This window comes from Dendrobium catenatum, unplaced genomic scaffold (assembly GCF_001605985.2).
Source record: "Dendrobium catenatum unplaced genomic scaffold, ASM160598v2 fragScaff_scaffold_665, whole genome shotgun sequence".
NCBI lineage: Eukaryota > Viridiplantae > Streptophyta > Magnoliopsida > Asparagales > Orchidaceae > Dendrobium > Dendrobium catenatum.
The window spans coordinates 3,339,237-3,361,663 of record NW_021319127.1 but is presented as its reverse complement, the minus strand read 5'-3'; the positions used below and the strand labels follow the sequence as shown (position 1 = coordinate 3,361,663).

General features: G+C 33.2%; 1 protein-coding gene across 2 annotated transcripts in view; it reads left to right on the top strand.

Annotated features, from left to right (window-relative positions):
* Positions 1 to 22,427, top strand: part of LOC110092133 (cell morphogenesis protein PAG1) — a gene marked incomplete at its 5' end in the record, with an annotated part of 53,054 nt that overhangs the window by 22,188 nt on the left and 8,439 nt on the right. For both annotated transcript variants that reach the window (XM_020816530.2, XM_020816529.2), the window contains 4 exon segments: positions 3,874 to 4,505; positions 4,656 to 4,849; positions 15,475 to 15,697; positions 22,003 to 22,122. In XM_020816530.2, coding sequence (XP_020672189.1) covers positions 3,874 to 4,505; positions 4,656 to 4,849; positions 15,475 to 15,697; positions 22,003 to 22,122 — 1,169 coding nt within the window.

Genomic DNA, 22,427 nt, shown 5'->3' with positions numbered 1-22,427 from the left:
GGAAGAAGATTTGTTGATTTATGTATAAATTCTCCTATTTTTCTTCCAATTAAATAAAATGATATTTTTCATAAGGGAAAAGGAAGAGATTGAAAGCGAGAAGGGATTTTGGGAGAGAAAGAAGAAATATTTTGGATTTTTGAAAAATCCTCATTTGTAAGTGAATTTTTATGATATAATTTTTATTAAAATTTTGTTAGTAATTTATATTTACATGAAAATTTATATTGTATATTTTTAGAGATTTTAGAAAGGAATAGATCGAAAGTTGTAGGAGTTTGATTCAACAAGGAAGAAAAATTTGAGGTTTGAGGTTGTAGGGTCATGCCTATGTTACAAGTTTTCTTATCTTCATTTCATTTAATTTCTCTATATGCCACCTATATATATTTTTTAAATGATAGGAGCGAGTTTAGTGCATCATATTTTTAAATTACTGTAACATGAAGAAATATTGAAACAATATGCATTTTAATCCTGTAATTTAAAATAATAAAAAATTCATTTAATTATTACTTGATGTAGTCAAATATTTATGTACCTTTTTATGACTTTTGGTTGATTATGTATTGTAATTTTTATTTTGGTTACCCTATGATGGAAGACAACCGATGATCATGCTAGGTTGGCGCTCTTAGGAACGTCTCTCTCTTTCATTCACTTTGTTTCTTTGGGTTTTCCCTTGGTTGGTTGCTGGGTTGATTCCTCATGGGCCTTTTTTTCCTCATTTTTTCTCATTGGTATCCGTCCCTTCAGTTTTTGTGCTCATTGTCTGCTGTGTTGATGCTTCAATTTCCCCCTTGGCAGCTATCCTTTCGATTTCTGTGTTCATTGGCTGCTGCGTTGATGCTTTAGTTTCCCCTGGGCGGTTGCCCCTTCGATTTTGCTGCAGTTTTGTGGTGTTTCTAGTGGCTGGGTGAGAGGTGCGTTAACTTTCTGCATTAATTGCTCTTGTCCCTATAAATAGGGGTTGTTTTCCTGCGGTTGGAGGGGGTTTTTAGTGAAGTGTTTGCATACAAACCTACATATTTTTCTAGCTTGCGATCTAACCTCCTTTCCCCTTTACCTTTACTTCTTCGTCTCGGTTTTCTATCTCTTCTTCACTTTCCATGGTTCCCGCCCCATTTGTATCCTTTTTCTCTTGTGAGCTTAGTGGTGTTTCTTGCCACATTTTAGTTGGTATTTGCTGGAGGAGGGTGGACTTGTGCCAGATTGTTTAGTGGTGCATTCCGGATTAGATCTTTCCTTTGAGCACATATCCTAATTTTTTCAAGCTCTGCATGTGATGCGACAACTTGTTGGTTGTTCTGAGGGTAGTCTTATTTACATTTTCTTATGTGTTTTTCCTACAGATTTCGTAAGCTGCTTTCTAAAGTTTGTTTCTACTTTTAGTTTTTTTAACATGTGGATGTTTATGCTTTATTGAGAGGAATAATTTTCTAATTTCTTTCCTTAGTGTTCTCCATAAAATATTTAGAAATTTAGGTTGCATCAATTTGGTATCAGATCATCAGGTTGTCGTTCTAGTCTTACTTTCTTCTTTATAAAAAATATGGATAATCAGTAAGCTGAATGACAAAGAATGATTATGCAATAAATGATTAATCTACAACAAATAGAGACAATGACTAATACTTCAAAATGCACTAAACTTAAACAATGCTAATCCCCAAAATAACGAAATTGAAGAAGAAGCAGCACAAGTCCAAAATCGAGACAATAAACAATGGGACTATGGGATAAAAATTGAAGGAAATGAATTTGAAGGAAAACTGAAACATGAACAATTTATTGAGTGGATTGAAGAAAATAAATCAATTTTTTGAATGGAAAGAATTTTTTGAAAATAAAAAGGTCAGGTTTGTTAGCTTAAAACTAACAGGACATGCCTGAAAACTTACAAAACAATAGAGTTAGGAGAGGAAAAAAGAAAATTCAAACATAAAGAGAAAATGCGAGGAAAGTTTTTACCATCTGACCATGCCTAAACTCTATTCCAAGAGTATAACAATCTTCGCCAAGAAACCTGTTCAATAGAAGATTACATTGAAGAATTCTATAATCTGCAATTCCGAAATGACTTAAATGAAACTGAAGAGCAAACTATAATACGTTATATTAATGGGTTAAAGTGGTTAATCCAAGATCAACTAAATCTTCATCATGTAATCAAACTTGACGAAGCTTATCGTATTATTTATAAATACTCAACAAATACTCAGTAAATACGCGAATTCACAACATAATAATTATTTTCAATCTAAAAAAATTCTTAATTTTAAATTGTCATATAATTCTCAACTTAATATTTTCTAGATTAATTAATAATAAAATATCATATTTAAAATATAAAATTATAATTATCTTTTACTATTCTCCTTTCCACTAAAACCCTAATAACCATTTATATTAAAAAACTTAAAAAAATTCTTATATCATAAATTATACTTAAGAAATCTATTTCTCTTCTTGGTCATTGCTTGATATCGCGCCTTCGCCCGTTAGTTTGCTCACACTCGCTCCTTAGCTCCGACTTCGCTTCTCTTTCTCTATCACTCCGTTATTCTCCTCTATCTCTTTTCTTGCTTTGCTCGGTAGCTGATCACTAGCTCTCTGTTTTATCCCTTTCTCGCAGCTCTTAGGTTCTTTTTCTCAATCTAATCCTTTATATTTGTCTTCTTCTTTGTCTGTTTCTCCCTCTCGCAATTTTTAAACCTAGAATTCCTTCAACAATTGTTAAAGACGAACCCTTCATCTTCGTCTTCCATTGTGATGCTAAATATAAGAACATGCACAGTCGGCTTGATTATATTATTATTATTATTATTATTTTGAGATATTATAGAAAATGATGACCTTGGGTGTTTAAACCTCTGACATGGTAATGGTAGGTGGGCCCACTTTACACAAAAAATAAAAGAATCAGAAGAGTAGTGTATTTACACTTTTACTGTGATGTACATGCGCCAATGCTTCAATATGTGGTTGGTGTGGAATTTTGTTCAATTCATTACATTGCTTGTAATACTTTCTTATTTCTGCTTCTTTGCTAAAATTGCTTTAATCACGTTGCAAACTTTTTTTTTTTCTTGCCAACAAAACAATAATCATAAGTTCCCTGCATTTTTTATGACCAAGATTAATAGTCTTCCTTTATGAACCCTAAATTCCACCACTTATCCAATCGTCGAACAAATTATCTGATTTGTTGTTTTGCGAGCGTTTGCACATGAGAACATGCCGTATTTTGGATAAGTTGAATATTCCTTAGGGGATTTTTTTTTTTTAAATTAGCAATTTCATTAGATGTTGTGGATCTGTTTTTACCAACTCAAAGATATCTCTTCTTCTTATTCATAGAACATCTCAAACTTAATTATATCATTTGTATACCTTTTTATTTCAAACCTCTTCTTTTTTTACTTATTATGTAAAGCTTTGTCCTCTTCCCATTCTTCTAGATTATCGGTTTTGAATCCTAATAACTCTATCCTAATCTGTTCTCACTTCACCTAAATTCTCTTTTGTTGCATTTTGAATGATTTTCGTGTTGCAATTTTGTTGATTCTGGGAACTTATATTACGTTAGAAATTTTGAGCACATGTTGGAGTCCCCGTTTGTGAGTAGAAACTTGTGATGAAATCCAACTATAATACGTAACATGCAAAGCTTATAGAAGGGAATTGTTAGATTCTTGGAAGAGCGTTGATTGTGAGACTACGGATATCTGTTTGCAGTGTTCCTGTTGTTCTTGGAATGTTGTTTAATCTTTTATAATACTCCGTCTGATGCTTAGTGGGGCTAGTATTTGATCTATTCATCTAACTTGGGGACAATTTTTAATTATTTACTAAAATTATTATTGTTTCAAGATACCATTTCAAAAGAAAAATCACAAGGATCTCTATTCAAGTCTGTTCTCAAGTGCATACCAGATTTGATAGAAGAAGTTGGAAGAAGTGATAAAATAACAGATATAATTCCTCAGCATGGAATAAGCATTGATCCTGGTGTTCGTGAGGAAGCAGTGCAAGTGTTGAACCGGATTGTACGTCATCTCCCTCACCGTCGTTTTTCAGTAATGAAGGGAATGGCAAACTTTATATTGAAACTTCCAGATGAGTTTCCACTTCTTATTCAAACTCAGCTTGGCCGCCTGGTGGATTACATGCGTTTGTGGAGGGCTTGCTTGTCTGATGAAAGTATGATTGATGATATTCACAACATAAAACAACCAGCTCTTGGAAATGAGAAAGTCCACAATTCTTTTCAACTGTCAGTAGGTCCTTCTGAATTCCAAGCATCAGAAATGGATGCACTTGGTCTTGTTTTTCTCTGTTCTGTTGATGTTCAGATAAGGCATATTGCTTTGGAGTTATTACGCTGTGTCCGTGCACTAAGAAATGATTTGAAGGACATTTCATTGTTGAAGGAGAATTCTAAGGAGAAGATGAAATATGAAGCAGAGCCAATATTTATAATTGATGTCTTGGAAGAAAATGGGGTAAGATTTTCCATCAAATATGCTTCATTTTATGTATCATCACTTTTTTTTTGGCATTTATTGTGATCATGACCATTGTGATCTGAAATCTTCTTTTTATTATGAGGGTGTTCAATATTTTATTTTATAACATTTTTTATGTCAGCACAGGATGACATTGTTCAAAGTTGCTATTGGGATTCTAGTCGTCCTTATGATTTGAGGCGCGAGTTTGATCCTGTTCCGACTGATGTGTCCCTGCAATCCATTCTTGAAAGTCCAGATAAGAATAGATGGGCTAACTGTCTTAGTGAGATTGTGAAATATGCTGGCGAACTTTGCCCTAATGCTGTTCGAGAAGCAAGGTAAATTTATTCTCTTTTATTTGGATTTTTAAAAAAAATTCCAAATGCATTGTTATTTCGTTGCAATGTTGGGAATTACTTCTGAGCTAGGTCACTCGGTCATCTTTTGTAAGCTGGATTTATGGACAGTTTTTGTTCCATTTCTTTCTTACCCTTTACTAACCTGTCTTATCTCTCCGATTCAGTTTTAAGTTCTCATTCATTCCCAAATCATCATGACCTTTTTTTTTTGAATAAATCATCATGACCTATTATTGTTCTCTTATCCTCTATTTATGATGCTTTTTTGCTTAACATTTTTGAGTATTCAGTAGCTAATTTTAGCCACTTAATTCCATTCATCTTGGCTGGTTTATTGACATTTTATCAATCTTCAATTTGATTGCTTTGATATTTTCTTACAACAATAACAACATCAAGACTTCATCCCACTATGTGGGGTTGGCTACATGAGTCCTTTTTCTCCATTGTGTTTTATTATGTGTCAAATTCTCATTTAAATCTAATAAAAAATCATTTCTAATAACCAAGTCTTTTTTAGGTCTACCTCAACCTTTCTTAACTTTGACTGAATTTCATGCCAAGGTTTAAAAAGGCAAAATCGGGAATTGAGGTGTTTTGGCTTAGTGAGGTGAGGTGTAAGCCTCTAGGGGGATTGAGTCATAAGCCTTAAAACAGAGAAATAAAAACACATGTACTTACAAATAATTTATAAAAATGATAAAATAAAATAAAACATCAACTTCTTTATTTGATTCATCATCATAATGATAAAAACTACAAAGCTCAATATTAAATGTTATTAAAATATTAAAGTTTGAAATGAGATTCAAACTAATCAGTCATTTAAAACTTAAATACACCATAAAGATTAGGATCCACAGTGACCTCATCTTTATTTCATATTCTTCATTATAGCACTTGTATGTAATAATTATATAATTCGTGAATTTTGTCTCATTGTCATCTTTTAAACCTTATTCAATTATAACAATTTTTTTAAACTTCACATATTAATTAACATTAGATTTAATGTAATATAAGATAAAACAACAAATTAATAAAAGAACCATTCAACAAATTAATAACATACCAAATTAACATTAGATTCACTTCGCTTAAAGTCAAATTTGGAGGTCTATCATATTGCTTCCCACCTTTATCTTAGATGTAGAGGTAGAGAGATGGTGGCGAGGTCAACCTAGCTCTTTGTTTAAGTGGGTAGAATTTATGAAGGTATTTCAAGATTGGTTTATGTCTCTCTTTGCAATAAGACAAATGCAAGACAAATTTATAAGGTTAGTGCAAGGTGTAATCTCTAAAATTTCAAATAAGTGAGATAAAAAATTATCATAAAAATTATATCCTATTTTTCACCTATCTTGAAAATCATCAAAATAATTTTTATAAATTTATATTTTATTTGATCATTTGGAGATATATAAGATATGTAAATATATTAGGATTTAATAATTAATTTCCTAATTAGATTAATTGACAAATAGCTTTAAATAATACTGTTCACTCAATTGATCTACCGTAGCGAACTAAATTTCTCCAAATTCTGGCAAATAGTGTTTAGTTAAATTGAATAACTAATACTTATTTATAGCCTTAGCTATGTATTCATCCTTATCTCGTGTACATCCTATGACATATCTAGAGGTGGAATCGGGCATAAGGGGAGGGCTGGGGTGGTTGAAACCGTGAATAAGAAGGAAACAAAGAAGGAAAGATAAAAGTAGTAGAACAAGAAGAAGAGGGGAATGAGAGGAGAGAAGAGAGAAAAAGGGGGGGGGGGGTAGGGGGAGGAGGAGAATTCAAGATTTTGGTGATAATCTTATTATAGTAATTGGTCTTAATGCACATTGAGTTTGAAGTGGAGTTCATAGGATTGAATGCTTGAATGAGAAGAAATCATTTCAAGAAAAATATGATTTGAGGCTAATTTAGTTAGCTTCTAGTTGTCAATTTAGGAATTTATTTTAAATTATTATTATTATGATTATTATTATTATGATTATTACTATTAGGTTGTTTATGAAAGAATACAACATCAAGGCAATAGAAATTAGAAAATTTATCTTGAAGAAGATCCTATAATTTTGCTATGATACTAAATCCCTAATATGTGGAGCAAATGATTTTTAGGCCTAATATTTATTTATTTATATACTCCCATGAAACTACTATTTGTGTGCAAATAAATATTTCTTCATATTAAGCATAATATGATATTAACAAGGCTAATGCATTAAATAAATTAATGTTATTTTTAATTGACTCAATTTATAAGAATAATGATAGAATATAATTTTGGCTTTTACTTATCCTTTTTACCCTTGTTGTATGCTAAATATATTAATTGATAATATGTGAATGTTAATGTTAAGCAATTTTAAATATTGATGATAATAATATTAAATTGAAAGAAATAAATTAAAGATCATATCCTATGAGATACGTTGGCAGACTATAATAACCTACGAAGAGAGATAAAAGTTATAGAGATGAGCTTTAATAGGAAAAAAGAGAGTTCATAAAGTGAATATGTAAGGTTCAACCTTAAGATCGAGGGGCCATTGATAATTGTTATGTTAGATTGTTCAAATTTTATCAAATATTTGAAAGGCTGACAAGCCATGTGACAACCAATGATAAATGTGCCGAAAGCCTACATGTATATGATATTTCTAAGAAATTAATAATACTGAAAAGGAAATTAAATGTGACAAGAAACTTCATAAAAGTAATTGATAAGTAAAGTGCACATTGTGAATTAACATTTGACATATGCATTTCATTTTCTCACAAATACTCAAGCTCCTTGCTTAAAATTAAGTTTTTTATTTATTTAAATGTTAAAGCAATTTTTTCTTTAAAGTTTATTACTGCACTAAGCTAGTTAAATTTATAATTATAAATGCTCATGCTAGTTCATCATACATATTATTTCTTTTTTTGAATGTTTGAATCTTATATTAGAATTGTTTATTTTGCTGTGTATATAACTCAATAGGTTTTACTATGATCATTTTCCAAGAAAGGGAAAGGAGCATGCAGAACCATAGGTAAGTGATGTAGTACTATCATGCTTAAAGGGATATGAAAAGAACTTGCACGATTTCTTGATAAAAACAATTATGATTAGAACGAATAGCAAATTAAAACGACCAAATAAAACTTAAGAGCGGTCACTTCTGTTAAGGCCAAGTTGCACAATAAGCGCTTGAATTATCAAACTACAAAGAAAATCAACAACATGCAATTGGAATAGCTTTCAACAAAATCCCTAATCTAACAATAAGATTAGAAACAAATGAAGTACACTCTATCCCTACCTTTACTAAGCTCAGCAGAGTTTGGTGAGCAATATCTTCGTGAATCTATCAAATCACAAGAACAAATTAGACAATGAAAATACGTGAAAAGGAAGATTGGTAAACACTTATCACAGTTGAGTTGTGATCCTCCATTGAATGCTGCCAAGTTGTTCCTCAATAGACTCGACCAAGGTATCCAGGATGCAGTCTATGTACTCTTCTACATTGTTGTCGATGCGCGGGTTGACTTCGGAAAAGGTCGAGTGAAGAATGCAAACGAACTCGTGGAATAGGCCGTGGAAGAGGTCAATTCCTTGTTTGTCGTAGGAGAGATCGTAATTAATATCCAGATCGGCCATGCATGTCATTTGAGGTTGAGATGTTGACGACGATCGTTGAGGCTCCCTTGAAGACCCCTCTTGAGATGGAGGAGGTAATCTAGAGAAATCAGGAGGTGTAAGGGATAAGAGGTGGCCGACCAAGGGTGAGAGCAAGGTTAAGGATTTTGGTTCAATTTTAATTCAACACTTCCTAAGTATTCTCTTAATTGAATAATTAAAGGAATAGAGAAAAGAGAAAAGGCAAGAGGGGAGGGGGCGGGGGGGGGTGGGGGCGGCAAGGGAGAGGGAGAAGATTAATTTAATTCATAAGGAGAGCTCCCTTGCGGAAGAATTAAATCAATGGGAGATGGGATTTATCCCAAGGAGGAATATGGGATTTGAAATTATTTTTCAAAGTAAAGATTGGTTTTAGGAAAGATTTTTCTATTCCAATCCCAAGAGGGGGCCGACGACATTAATGGGGACAAGGGCTGTAGGCAGTGTTAATGCTTTGCTTAAATTTGAGAGATTAAATTAGGAAGAAGAAAATTAATTCCTTTAATCAATATTGATTTGGGGATGAGGTTTAAAACTTACCTAAAATAGATTTTGTATTTTAGGAAAGATTTTGAATTTCAAATCACTTGGATTTGAATCGAAGTTTCTCTAATTATCGAATCTAAATTAGGAATAAAGAAAAGAAAAAGGGGGAAACGTCAAAGGGTTGGGCGGCTAGGGGGGAGTTGAGCCCTGCCGGTCTTGGTAGTGCGGGTGGGCGGCGGCTTGGGTGAAAAGGAGGGGGATTTCGGTGAGTGTGGGGGAGGTTTGGCTGTGAGTGGGGAGAGGGGAAGTAGGGCCGGCGGTGGTGGTGGGAAGAGGAAGGGAAGAGATAGGAAATAGAACCACGAACTTGACTTGTCTAGGTTGGTGGGTGATACGCAATCTTCCCTCGCCTAGGGATCTCACTCCGATTACTCAAGCTCTCAAGAGAACTCAAAAGACTTGTAGAAAATTTTCTTTCAATCATTCATTAACATCAAAAGAGAATAATGGGGTTATATATAACCTTTTACAAAGACTCAAGAAAATAAAAGACGACAATGCCCACTGGGCTTACATACGGCCTCCCTTAAGGGGTAAAAAAGGAAAACTAATAAAACAAATACAATATGACATAATAAATAAGAAAATACATAATACAACTCAGAAATACAATGACTCAATCTTGACCATAGATCGACGACCACATCTATGATAGATTTTCCACGCTCTGATGTCCCCATCAGTAAGTGTCATACTTTATCATATACCTTAGTATTATGGATGGATGTACATTTTGGGATATACTAAATAAAAAATATACATGATGTAAATTAATGATTTATGAAAAGCTTAAGTTTCCTCTGAAATTTTTAGAATCTCTATAGTATATTTTGATGATTTAAATTTTGTACATTTTCGTATCAATGTTTTGCTAGATTTATTAGATGATTATGAAGTATAATGTAGATTTTGTGACGATCGAGTTAATCGAGTTACACTATTTTTCATTCATTTGATCCTGATTAATAAAGTCAGTATGGCTTCAGAAATAAATCTAATTAGATTGTTTGCTTTTGTTATGCCTCATGGTTGACTGGATGGGATTAAAATGGGTGTGACAAATTGCTATCGGAGCAATGTTTGAATTGTAAATTGTAATGGTAGCGTGACTGAATTTAGAAATGAAGCTAGGAGTGATATTAAATTTGGATATGATTACTATGTAGCTATAGGTTGATGGGGGTATTTATTTCGATTGAGTTTAGGAGCCACCTATGCATAATATGATCATCCTATAATAAATTGTATTAAACAAGTAAATTTATGCATTTATAGATAAATATACCCAAAGAAATGATAAACGAGAAGTGGTCTAAAGGGGTGTGAAGTAAGGGCTCCAGTTAGTTAATCATTATGAGATAAAATTTATTATGCTTTGAAGTATGTACCTCAAAATTAGTCCTTAATGCATTTGATAAGTGTTATTATGTGGACTAAGGGACACAATTAGACATCTCTTGGTTCCTTTAGGGATAAAAAAAATACTCAATGCTTATAGAGAGAGCTTGGTTTATTTTCAAATTATTAAGAGGCACAAAGATTTGCCCAAGATGAAGTGCATTGAAGAAAATGAGCATGTTACTCAGTTAGGAGGCTGTAGTTTGAAGAAACTCAAGTCCATTGCCAGTAATATTACGGAAATTTGTAGTAAGTGTGGGAAGTTGCATAGAGAAGAATGCCTTGTTGACTCTAATTTATGTTATCTATGTTTTCAACTTGGGCATGAGATGAGGATTTCCGTTAACCATACTCAGAAGCCTATACCGTATGCTAAAATATGGAGAGATCCGCCTTAAAGAAATTTTTATGAAGGATCACTAATAAAGGTGGTCAATAGGAAGTGTCCGAGTCTCAACATTAATTTGTAGTGAGTATAAGCCAAGTCAGAATGTTCAATCACAATTCTATGCTTTTACTCAAAAGAGCCTAAAGAATCTACCGATATTGATAAACGAATCATTTTAATTTTTAAGATTAAAACTTGCTAGAATGTTGTTATACAAGTTTATATTAGTTTATTGTCAATAAATATTGAGTTGGAATTTCTTACTTTTGTACGTTAGCTATGCATTCTACTTGGTCAATCATTTATTCTTAATGGATTTTAGTTAAAGTTAATCCACTATAGTAAGTATTAAGGTGTAAATGCCTAGGTTTATATCATGATATTTAGTTTTAGGCCAAAATTTGTGACAATAAATAGCAAAAAAATTAAAGATGAGGTTTTTTCAAGAGAAGAAGGTTGTTAAGTCCCTTTTTATTTTTTTAGAATGGCCAAGCACCGTACCGTGTGTGCGAGCAGTCAGGAGAGAGGGAGTGGAGAGGTAATATAGCAATCCATAGAGAGATTGATTGAGCTTGGCCTAATAATGAGCACCCATATGTTGAGGATTTAGCCTCGCAAAAGAAAGCAAGGGAGAGAAACTTTGACAAAGTGAGAGAAGGCGGTTGAGTCTAGAGCAAGTAGCAATCAAGCAATTGAGCAACTTGTTGGCAAATAAGGTTGTGGTTTTTAATTTTTAAGTAAATGTCATTTTATTTAAAAATAGAAAACTCAAAATTTTAATTTTGATCTATAAGATAAGTACTGAAACTTCATTTGGAGTTTTCGAAAGGTAAATGATGAAATTTAGACTGTATATAAATATGAAGTCTATCTAGAATGTTATTAGAACCTTAATTTCTCTAAATAAGAAGTTTGATATGTTCTATGTTAAATTTGTATTTTAAATTGTTAATTTATACTATTAAAATGTTGGCCATTAAAAGAGAAGCATAACATTAAGTTATGTGTTGCAATGATGAGGATGCTCATGTGGATGAGTGGATTTACTCTTAGAGACAGGATACAAAATGAGCATATACGTGAAAAGGTTGGAGTAGCTCCAGTGGAAGATAAGTTTAGAGAGAGTCACCTTAGATTATTTGGTCGCTCCAGTGGAAGATAAGTTTAGAGAGAGTCACCTTAGATTATTTGGTCACATAATACGGCGGTCTCCCGATGACCCGGTTAGGAAAGTTGAGGTATTAGATTTGGCTTATGTTACGAAAGGTAGAGGTAGACCTAAAAAGACTTGGTTAGAAAATATTAGAAATGACATTTCTTTATTAGATTTAAATGTGAATTCAACTCTTAATAGGACACAATGGAGAAAAATGATCCATTTAGCCGACCCCACGTAGTGGGATAAAGGCTTGATGTTGTTGTTGTTGTAATTTATACTATTAAAATGATTATAAAGTTTAATGAAATATAAAAAATGATATTAATTAAATTTTAATACTATATCATATAATGAATTGAGGATTTTAAATGTTAGTGATGACATAGTTGTATAATAAGATGAAAACTTAATTAAAATGATGTATATGTATATATATTTTAAAGGGAAGACAAATATGATAATTACACGAGAAACTTCAGAAATCAGATAACGTGAATAATTGTATTTTTATACTATATTTTATTCTAGGTAATAAATAAAAGGAGGTGACATTTAAGGATTAGGAAGACTAAAGTAAGTCATTTGAGGTTGAGGTTGGTTTTTTTATTTCTAAATTATAATGATGATATTATTTTCTCTAAATCAAATAAATCAATTAATATTAGTCAATCAAAAGTTATTGCAAGATTTTATGATTATGTCCACTCTTGAAAGTGTAAATGATGTTGAAATGAATGATATGTGCATTTTGCCAAACTTAAATGTTTTTCTTAAGCAATATTAATTTATTGAAAAATATTGAATGATATGAAGAATGCAAATAAAAAGAATTATGAAAATGCTTTTACTATACTATTTCAGGATGTTAACATACCTGTGCATAGAATGATTGATATTGTAGGTTTGCAATAGTATATTGATACTAAAGTACATGAAATAGTAAAATTAGACGGTTTTCTTGTGATGGTTATATCAAGGTTTAAAATTGCGCAATTAGGCATTGGGATGTTTTCCGTTTGTGATGCGAAGCATAAGCTTCAAGGCATTAGCCTCAAAATCCAATAATTGTATAATGTGAAAATAAATGTTCAAAGTGATTTTTTATATAATATCCAAATATTATGTTAAAACATGAGAAATTAAATTTTTATTGAACTATGAAGTAACAAATTGACTTACATATGAAAAAAAATTGCACATGACATAAAGTGGTAAGTGATAAATTGCGTGAAATATAATTGAAATTCAAGAACAAAATGACATAAAATATAAGAATTGCATAAAAGTAGTAATATATAACATTAAGTTCAATTTCAAATTTCTTCTTCTCACTTATCTGCTCATGCATAATTAATTCTTAAAGAAAGCTAAGATAGTTGTCAACAACTCAGAAATCATTTGCACAATCATTAGTGAGGGGTTTTTATTGGAGTCATCATCAAAACAAATTGGTATCTCTCCCGCTTCATTCCGTGGAGTTCAAGGCCCCTCCCAATTTGCTTTTTCATTTATCTTAGTCATCTGTCTTTCACAAATATTTGTCATTTATATAAAAACGAGAGTAATACTCCGATAGTTGCAGCTGCGATGAAGGCGGCGGGCTGGAGGTTGAGGCAATCAAGAGAAGTTTGTTGTGACTGAGGGGTGCATTAAGGCATGATTTGTTCGGGGATTTAATTTCAAATTCAGGTAAGTTTTAATAAAAAAATTATAAAGTGAGGCGTACCGCCTCACGCCAGCGAGGAGAGGCGCTTCTCAAGGCGGGCCTCAGCCATGGTTAGTTGCAAGCCTCATAAACAAGGATAGGTGTATGCCTCGAGATGCTTCTCACTGGAATTGCGCTGAGGCGGGCCTCAAGGCAAGCCTCATATTGCGCAATTTTAAGCAATGAGTTATGTTTTATAAAAATGAAACAGACAATATATGATATGATATACTTTCTTGCTTATTCATGTTATTATTGGACCAATGAATGCTTCTTGTATATTATCATCTTTGAATGGAAAAAATTGCTAAAAGATTTTATACTGATTCAACCACTTTGACAAGTATACTTGTTGTTATCTAAATTTCCTTTATTAAAAGCATAGAGATATGATTTACCCACTAAGTTGTATTTATAACTCTTCACTATATCAATAGGACACGATGTTGAGAATTGGATGAGTGGGAAAAGAGAGTTCTCTTATCGTAGACGTGGCTACTAGTGAGCGGTACTTATGTTATCTAGATAATTAGTAAGCAATAGTAGATTTATTGTACTTTTGGTTAAAGCAAACTTTATGTAGCAGTAGCTCTTTCATTGTATTGGAATTCAAAATTATAAGAATATTTATAAAAAAATTGTTTTGATATATTTCTTTCATGTAATTAGAACTATTTAAATTTTTATTTGACCACTTTGGTTTTCCAAGCCTTGGGCTAGGTCGAGGAATTTTGGGTCATATTTGAGGAGTCACTGACTAAATTGAATACATTAGCCATAGTCCACTGTCTATTTTGATCTTTTTTTTCTTTTTTTTGTCTTTTAGTCCAACTTTTAATCTATCTTTGCTTCTGATCATTTTGTGTCCTATTAAAGGGCTTTGAGGGGTGCCTGTGATGTATGTTTTTGAGTGCTTGGTCTTTTTATTTGCATACTTCTCTTTTAGAGAACCTGCACATCCATTTGGTAACTAGTATATATATCCTCATAGATCCACACATAAATTGGTATCACGTGAATAACCCATATGGCAGCTAATATGACAACCTCTTACACTTACCAAATTAATTTATAACTCCTTGTTGGACATGCCAGACTTCGTTATCCCTATATACAAAAAAGGCATTTCTTCGATAGATGTGATAGTTTAGTGGAAATAAGCTATTTCTCCGAGTTTGATGAAGCACTCGTTTCTAAGAAAACTTCTTATTTCTTCTCGAATTATCTTCTTTCTGGTTAAACCTCTTATTTATAATATTAGGAATAGAGAAAAGGACTGAATGGTCCCCTGACTCTTTATGAGAATCAAAATGGTCCCAATTATATTAAATGATCATTTTGATCTCTTAAGTCTTTAAAGATGAATCAAAATAGTTTTATGGTGGGACTATTTTGATTCCTTTTTAAGGAGTTGAGGAGATTAAGAGTTGAACTCGAGTTAGGAATTTTATATTATTTTCTTCATTATGGTGTTAGCTGCCGCCCCTTGATTCATGCATACAAGTTTAGAAATACTTATTTCCTGAATGTTCTTGAATTTCTTTTGATAATGTACTTATGTCTTCAAAATACTGTAAGTCTTGAAGCTGCATAAATTTTGATGATTACGTGCTGTTTATTTTATGCTAGATGTGGTTGAAATTTTAGATTCGAATTATGAATAATCTATGTGAAAAAAGTTTTTCAGAACTGGCTTGAGGATTTAATACTAAACAACTACACTTTTCAGGTTAGAGGTTATGCAAAGGCTTGCTCTTATCACACCCATGGAACTAGGTGGGAAGGCCCATCAAGTTCAAGATGCAGAAAACAAACTTGACCAATGGGTCATGTATGCAATGTTTGCGTGCTCCTGTCCTCCGGATAATAGAGTAGATGGTGGCATATCAACAGCCAAAGAACTTTTTCATCTTATCTTTCCATCTTTAAGGCATGGGTCTGAGGTGAATGCTGTAAGTTCACATAATTTGATCAATCATCTCTATATTACATAAATATTACTATTTGTGGTAACAAGAGGACTAAATTGTTTTTAGAAATTATAGAACAAAAAATAAAAAAGAAAGGCAATTAGCTTTAGCATGGTATTTATTTCCCGTCCATCCAACCTTGGACTCCAGGATTTGGCCGTGTGCTAATTACAACCCTTAACTGTTTTGGGTTACTGAGTCCCGCTAAAAATTATGCATTCTCTCCTGTTCAAGAACCTGGATTTCCAGGAATGTGGACTCTTCACTGATTAATACTTGTTATTTTAAATTGCTCAGGTTGCTTAAAAGAATTGCCATAAGGAAAATTTATGTACAATATCTTTTAAACTTTATGCCCTTAATTTGTTCATATTTATGATTTTATGGTCTATGAAACCATACATGGATCATTTTTGTGCTTTACTGAAACAACAATTGTTTCCTTCTAAAGATGTCAATTCAGTTATTTCAACCATGACATTTATTTTCTTAAAAACCATAAACTCACGTGAGACCCTTCAAAGATTCGTTGTGCATTCCCGAGGTGGTCAGAGAACTCAAATGATTTTATGACCTGGAATTGTTTTGCTACTAAACATAGGTCAGCTAAGAGGACATAAATTGCTGATGTACCATTTGCAAATACTTGAAAATATGGAGAAGATGCTCAATTATCAGCTGGTCAAACTGATTGGCATCTACTATCTATAATTATAGAAACATAACCTTACTAATATTTGAGTCCAATGCTTATTATTCGTAGCTTTTATCTGTGTTGATGTATTTTGTTTGAAGAAAAGGACCGAAATGTTCTTGTAACTCTTTCTGAAGGATCAAAGTAGTCCGACTATGTAAAAGTCCCAATTTGGTTCATTGACACTTTAAACATAGACCAAAATAGTTCCATCGTTCAAAATTAATAGAAAAAAATTATCAAATTAATTTTTTTTTTGGAAAATCATCACGTTATGGATGGCAGGGGGTACTTTGGGAATAAAACCTTTTAATTATATTAACCCAACATCCTAAACTAACATGGGTTGGAGCAGAGATGAGCTCACAACTCCTTCAACTTACATGTTGCTTTGCTCTTTGCACACCCCCCTACTAGCGATGATACCCCGCTCGGTTAGGAACATGAATAGAAGAGCAGGTTAGGAGTTCTTTCTTCCCCTTCTTCTTTCCATCAAACATGATGCAACTTTTTCAACTCCTTACACACGGCTTTATTTTTCACACCCCAAAAGGGATAATACCTCACTCAGTAGGAGTGAGCGCTGAGGTGCAAGTTTCTTTTCTTCCCATGGAGTCGCCACCCCTTGGCTCAAGCAAGCAGAAGACTTAGCGCTTCTGACGCCCATTCGCCCATTCGCCTATTCGCCCATTCGTCCTATCGCCCGTTCAAGAATAATTTATCAATTGCGAACCTGAGAAATTTATAGAGGTAAATTTTTTTTATTAAAGTATTTATTTATATGTGGTATTAAATATTTGTAAGGTTTCTAACATGAATAAATAAAGACAATGAAGGGACAGTAGATCCAACGATTTTAGTAGAAATGTTTGAGTAAAATTTCAAAGCTATGACTATTTATGTTTGTAGTTTTAAATTATTTTTTTGTGAATTTGTCATTATTATTTTTATGATAAAAATTCTGAATAATGAAATAGTAGACATTCAAAATGTTGGGGATAGAATTTTTTATTATCATGAGACATTACTGAGTTAGTCGAAGTTTCAAATTTCTTATAATTATTCAGTGTTTTGATCGAGAGTTGATAAAGAAATAGAGAATGGTGATAAGGGTGATGATAGATATATGAAGGTAAATAGTTGTTGTAATAATGATGTAGACTGTATGTGTGTGTTGAATCAGATGATTGTAAAGACTTCCATGATATTGATTATGAGATGCAAGAAGATGATGGTTTGTTTGAAAATAGTTTACATGATTGCATTGAATATGTAGGGACTCAAGATAAAGGGAAACAAACCGTTAAATTGTTTTGTTAGTTATTATAATGTCTTCAGAAGGGAGGTTATTGTTGACTTGAAATTACTTGTATAAAAAATTCATGCTAAGAAAATCCTTGAAAAAGGCTCATCAGTTGGTTCATATGAAAGAGGAAGATCAATTTGACAAAATTTAAGACTACTATCTTAAAATTACACATAAGAATCTAGATTCAACTATTTCTATGCTTACAACTCAAGGCTTGGGTTTAGGTGATGTGATACAATCCCATGCGAAAATGATTTTCTTAATGAAGTTTGCACGTTTAGATTTAGAGGCAAGAATAAGAAAGATCTTATGCGGAATTGAACGATAAAATAAATATTAAAGTGGTACCTAGCTTAGGTTTTTATCTCACATGCATAGATTTGAGATCATTAAATAGTCAAATAAATTTTACTTTGCATACATGGATTGTTCCAACAGTAAATTTCAATACTAACAATAAGATTAGTCTAAGAAAGATCCCTCACACAACTCTTCTAATTACTAGGCTTTAGCGGATAAGAGATTAACATAATCTTCATGAGTCTACTAAGACCACAATTGAGAAGCAACTTCGAAGATAAAAGAGTCGGCGGAAGAGTTTACCCAAAGACAAGAGAGATGCGAGCTCCGGGTAATCGTTGGAAGGTTGAAACGAAAGGGTACAGCAGCCACGAGCCTTTTGGATGTTGTTAGACAGCAATCTGGAACTCCGGAGTGGAGAGACAGCTACAAGGGACTATGTATATTACTGGACAGCAGCTTTAAGCTCTCCGTACAGTTCAGGACAGCCACCTACAAGGCTTAGAAAAACCTTGGACAGCTGCTGTGGACGTTTGGGGTTTTCCGGATAGCAATTCGGTGATTGACGGAACTCTGGGCTGCAAGGAAAGTCTCTTGGGAATGCAGGACAGCAAGGTTAACTTGCTATAATTCTTGGACAGCAGTTAGGAGCTCTCCAACGGGGAGAAATCTTGAAGAAGAAGAGGGGTGGCCAAGGGGAAGGGGCTGGCCAGCGGCATTAGGAGGGAGAGAGAGGAGGAGGTGGTGGTTTAATTGCTTGCCTTGTCATTAATTCTCAATTAAGACGGATTGGAGGGAAAATAGGCTCAATTTGAATATGAATGGGGCTTAATTTGGGGAGTTAATAAGGGAGTAATAATGGCTAGAATTAATGAGAGAGAGGGATGAGTGGGACGGCCTATAGGGGGGAGGAGGGGGATTGTATTTCATTCAAATAAGTGGGCCCCATAATTAATTAACTGAATTAATCCTTAAATCTGAATTTAAATTTCAGATTTAAAGCTGCGATTAATTCCTTAATGAAGGAAGAAAATTAAGAAGGCATTTAACTCCTAATTCAAATTTGAATTTTGGATTTGAAACTCCCTCCAAGTGATCTCTCCAAATTAGGAAACTAATCAAATGCAATGAGGGAAAATGGAGGGGATGGAGGAGGGTTTATTGCGGGTGGGTGGTGGCAAAGGGGGATGCCGGCGGCAGGAGGCCGGCGGCTAGAGGTCCGGCGGCTGGAGGCTGGCTGCTAGAGGTCGGCGGTGAGTGGAGGTGTCCGGTGGCCTTGGGCGGCTTGCAGGTGGGGATTCCGGCTGCTAGGGAAGAAGGGAAGAATTAGAAGAAGAAAAGATAGGAACCAAGAGCTCCACCAAGGGGCTGTTGGGTATTGCTTCGAGCCTCTCCTAGGCTTTCCTCACTTGAGAACTCACAAAGAGATCCAAAACCAAAATTTTCATATCAATCTTCATCATCCTTTTCCAAGATGAAGGGGAGAGCTTAAATAGCCAAATACATGAAGGAAAATAAAAAGACATAATTGCCCCTAGGGCAAACATAAAACAAAGCCCTCAAGTGAGGGTAGAAAGGGGAAAGTACAAGTAACAAATAAAATACATCCAAATAAATAGACACGATCGTAGCCGTTGATCTTCGATGTCCTCATCATTAGAGGGTAGAAAAAGTTTTGTGAGACTATATGTTTATTTGATGCTCGCAAAAAAGACTGTCTGATTGTAGGCCAATTATGGGTTTTAATAGGTGTTTTTTAAAAAGGGTAGTAGGGCGGTTAATTTTTGACAGTTGTTGCACTTGATCAAAATAATAGCATCTTTTCGATTGCATATGCAGTTGTTGAAGTAGAAAACAAGAGCAATTGGGAATGATTTTCAACTTGCTTGGCAGAGATCTATAGATATTAGAAAATCAGCACAACTTCAATTTCATTTTAGACAAGCCAAACGGGTTGATTCCTGCATTTGATATTATTTTACCTATAGTACTAACATGTTTTGTACTAGACATTTGCACCAAAGCTTAAATTTGGGGGTTTATTGGTGTGACATTGAAGAATACATTATGGGTAGCAAGGACAACAATTGTTAGCCAATTCACATTCAAAATGTAGGAATTAGAACAATTAGATTCAACAGCATTTCAATAGTTAAATGATAATCCTCCAAGTGAATAGTCAAGATCACATTTCAACTTTATCCCAGAATATGATATTTTATTCATTAGTATATGTGAATTTTTTAATGCTTTGATAGTTGATGCTAGAGAATTGTTTATTGTTTCAATGTTTTAAAGTATTAGATCTATGGTTATGACAAGAATGTTGGTGAATAAGGAGAATGCAATAAGCTGGAGTGGAAAGTTATGTCTAAGGATTAGGGAGATTCTTGGTAAGAATATACATGATGCAGGTAGGTGCATTGATTACAAATCTAATGACAACAACTACAAAATAATTATCATAGATGGAACCTAACGTCAAGCCTTTAATTTGTGATGAAGAGTGGCCAAAGAGTGACAAGATTCTATCATTGCCACCAAGATATAATAAACCAAAGAGGGGTATGACAACAAAGATACGAAAAAGGGTGGCTGGTGAACAATCAATATAAATCTCATAAAACATTGTTAGGTAGAGCGACTGTCAAGCTTCATTGCAATACATGTAAGTGAACATAACACTAGCACTTGTGTTTAAAAAAAAAAAGCATAACAGTGTGGTGATAAATAGTGAGGAGACACATGGATGGTCAGAAAATTTTGAAAATATCTGCTCTAACGATTGAAACCGTTTTATAATTACATCAATTTTTTAACTTAAATAAATGCTAAAATTTACATTTATTTCATTCAAAATGTTATTTTCTAAAATTACATTTGATTTGGTTGGAGAGGCAATAACACTCTGAATCACTGTTGCAATCTTTCACCCAAGGATCTTGGAATACAAAGCTTTTGGTAAATTCATTAAAATTTTTTTCTTTATAGTTCACTTCGTCTTTTCTTATGTGAATCTAATTGAGGTTTTTTACTTCTCTATTTATACAACTCCAAAAGAAAAAAAAAGGCCTATTGAATGAAATATTCATCTATCACACCAAGCTTTTTGATCTGGACACTGTGGACAACAGTGCATAGATGCCATATTTTATGGTTTATTTCATTCTTTGGTTGCAATGAGAAAAACTAGAATTGGATCAAGGATCAGCATAAATGTTTTTCATTATAATAGTTTCCAAATAAACAAAAAATGTCAAACAAATTAAAAAGAAAATACCGGCATTATGCACACTCAATACACTTTTGATTATGCTAAAGAACGTACCTGTATTTATCATCTGCATGTCACAAGCTTCTGATTGATTAACGGGTTAACTCTTGTATATGGAAGTTTATCAAGATCAAGTAGAAGTATATATATATTTTTCCAAATTATCATATTTTAGTTATGTTAGTTTTTAATATTCATATTGGGTGGATACCTTGATGAAAAAAAATGTAAATATTTGTTGTGCCTTGAATGACAACAAACATGATAAGTAAGAACGCCATTACAAGGAAGAGGAAATTAGCATCCTCTGAATTTATCTCTAAACTGCTGGACACCTTAAGACAAACTCTTAAATTCTCTTCTACATTTTTCTTCATTTATGCGCTGACTTCGTTCTAATTCTCACTTCGGTCGTTCCAAACATTTGCAATTAACATTAGTCTCATTTCATCATTTAGCCATACAAAATACCTTAATTTTGCTTTTATTTATTATATTTTTTGATTTCTTTGTGTGTTGCCTTCTTTGTCCTTTTCAATTAACATATTTCAAAAAGTGCACAATATTCCCTTCATTTGCTCCATTCTTTAGTGTGGATAAACGCACAGAGGAATTTTGATCTGTTTAGGGGAAAAATGCCTCAATTTTCAACTTTCAGCTAACAGAGAACAACTTGCTCTTCCTGTGACTAATATTTCTATCTTTCTTAGCTTGCGGCCACCAATGCTCTGGGTCATTGTCATCTTGAATTATGTGAAGTCATGTTTGGAGAGCTTGCATCTTTCATTGAAGATGTTTGGTCAGAGTCAGAGGGGAAACAGAAATGGAAGGTATAATCTCGGATGAGCTATTCAGTAGTCATAATTTGTATAGTATAATTGGCTAAAAATCTTTTTAAAGTTGTGTTTCAAAAAGTAATATATTGCAATTCATTGATCCTCCACGTTTTGGTTGAATAGCGTGTTTGCTTTTTTTCTCAACTTTGTATTCTTTATTAAGGATTTTCTCTTACGCAGGTTCTTTGTTTTTGGCTGATTTTTGAATTCAAACTTGTTTTGTTTAGTACAAACCATCAGGATGAAATTCTTTTTTTTGAAAGCCTTAAAAAATAGAGGAACACTAAACCGATTCTTAA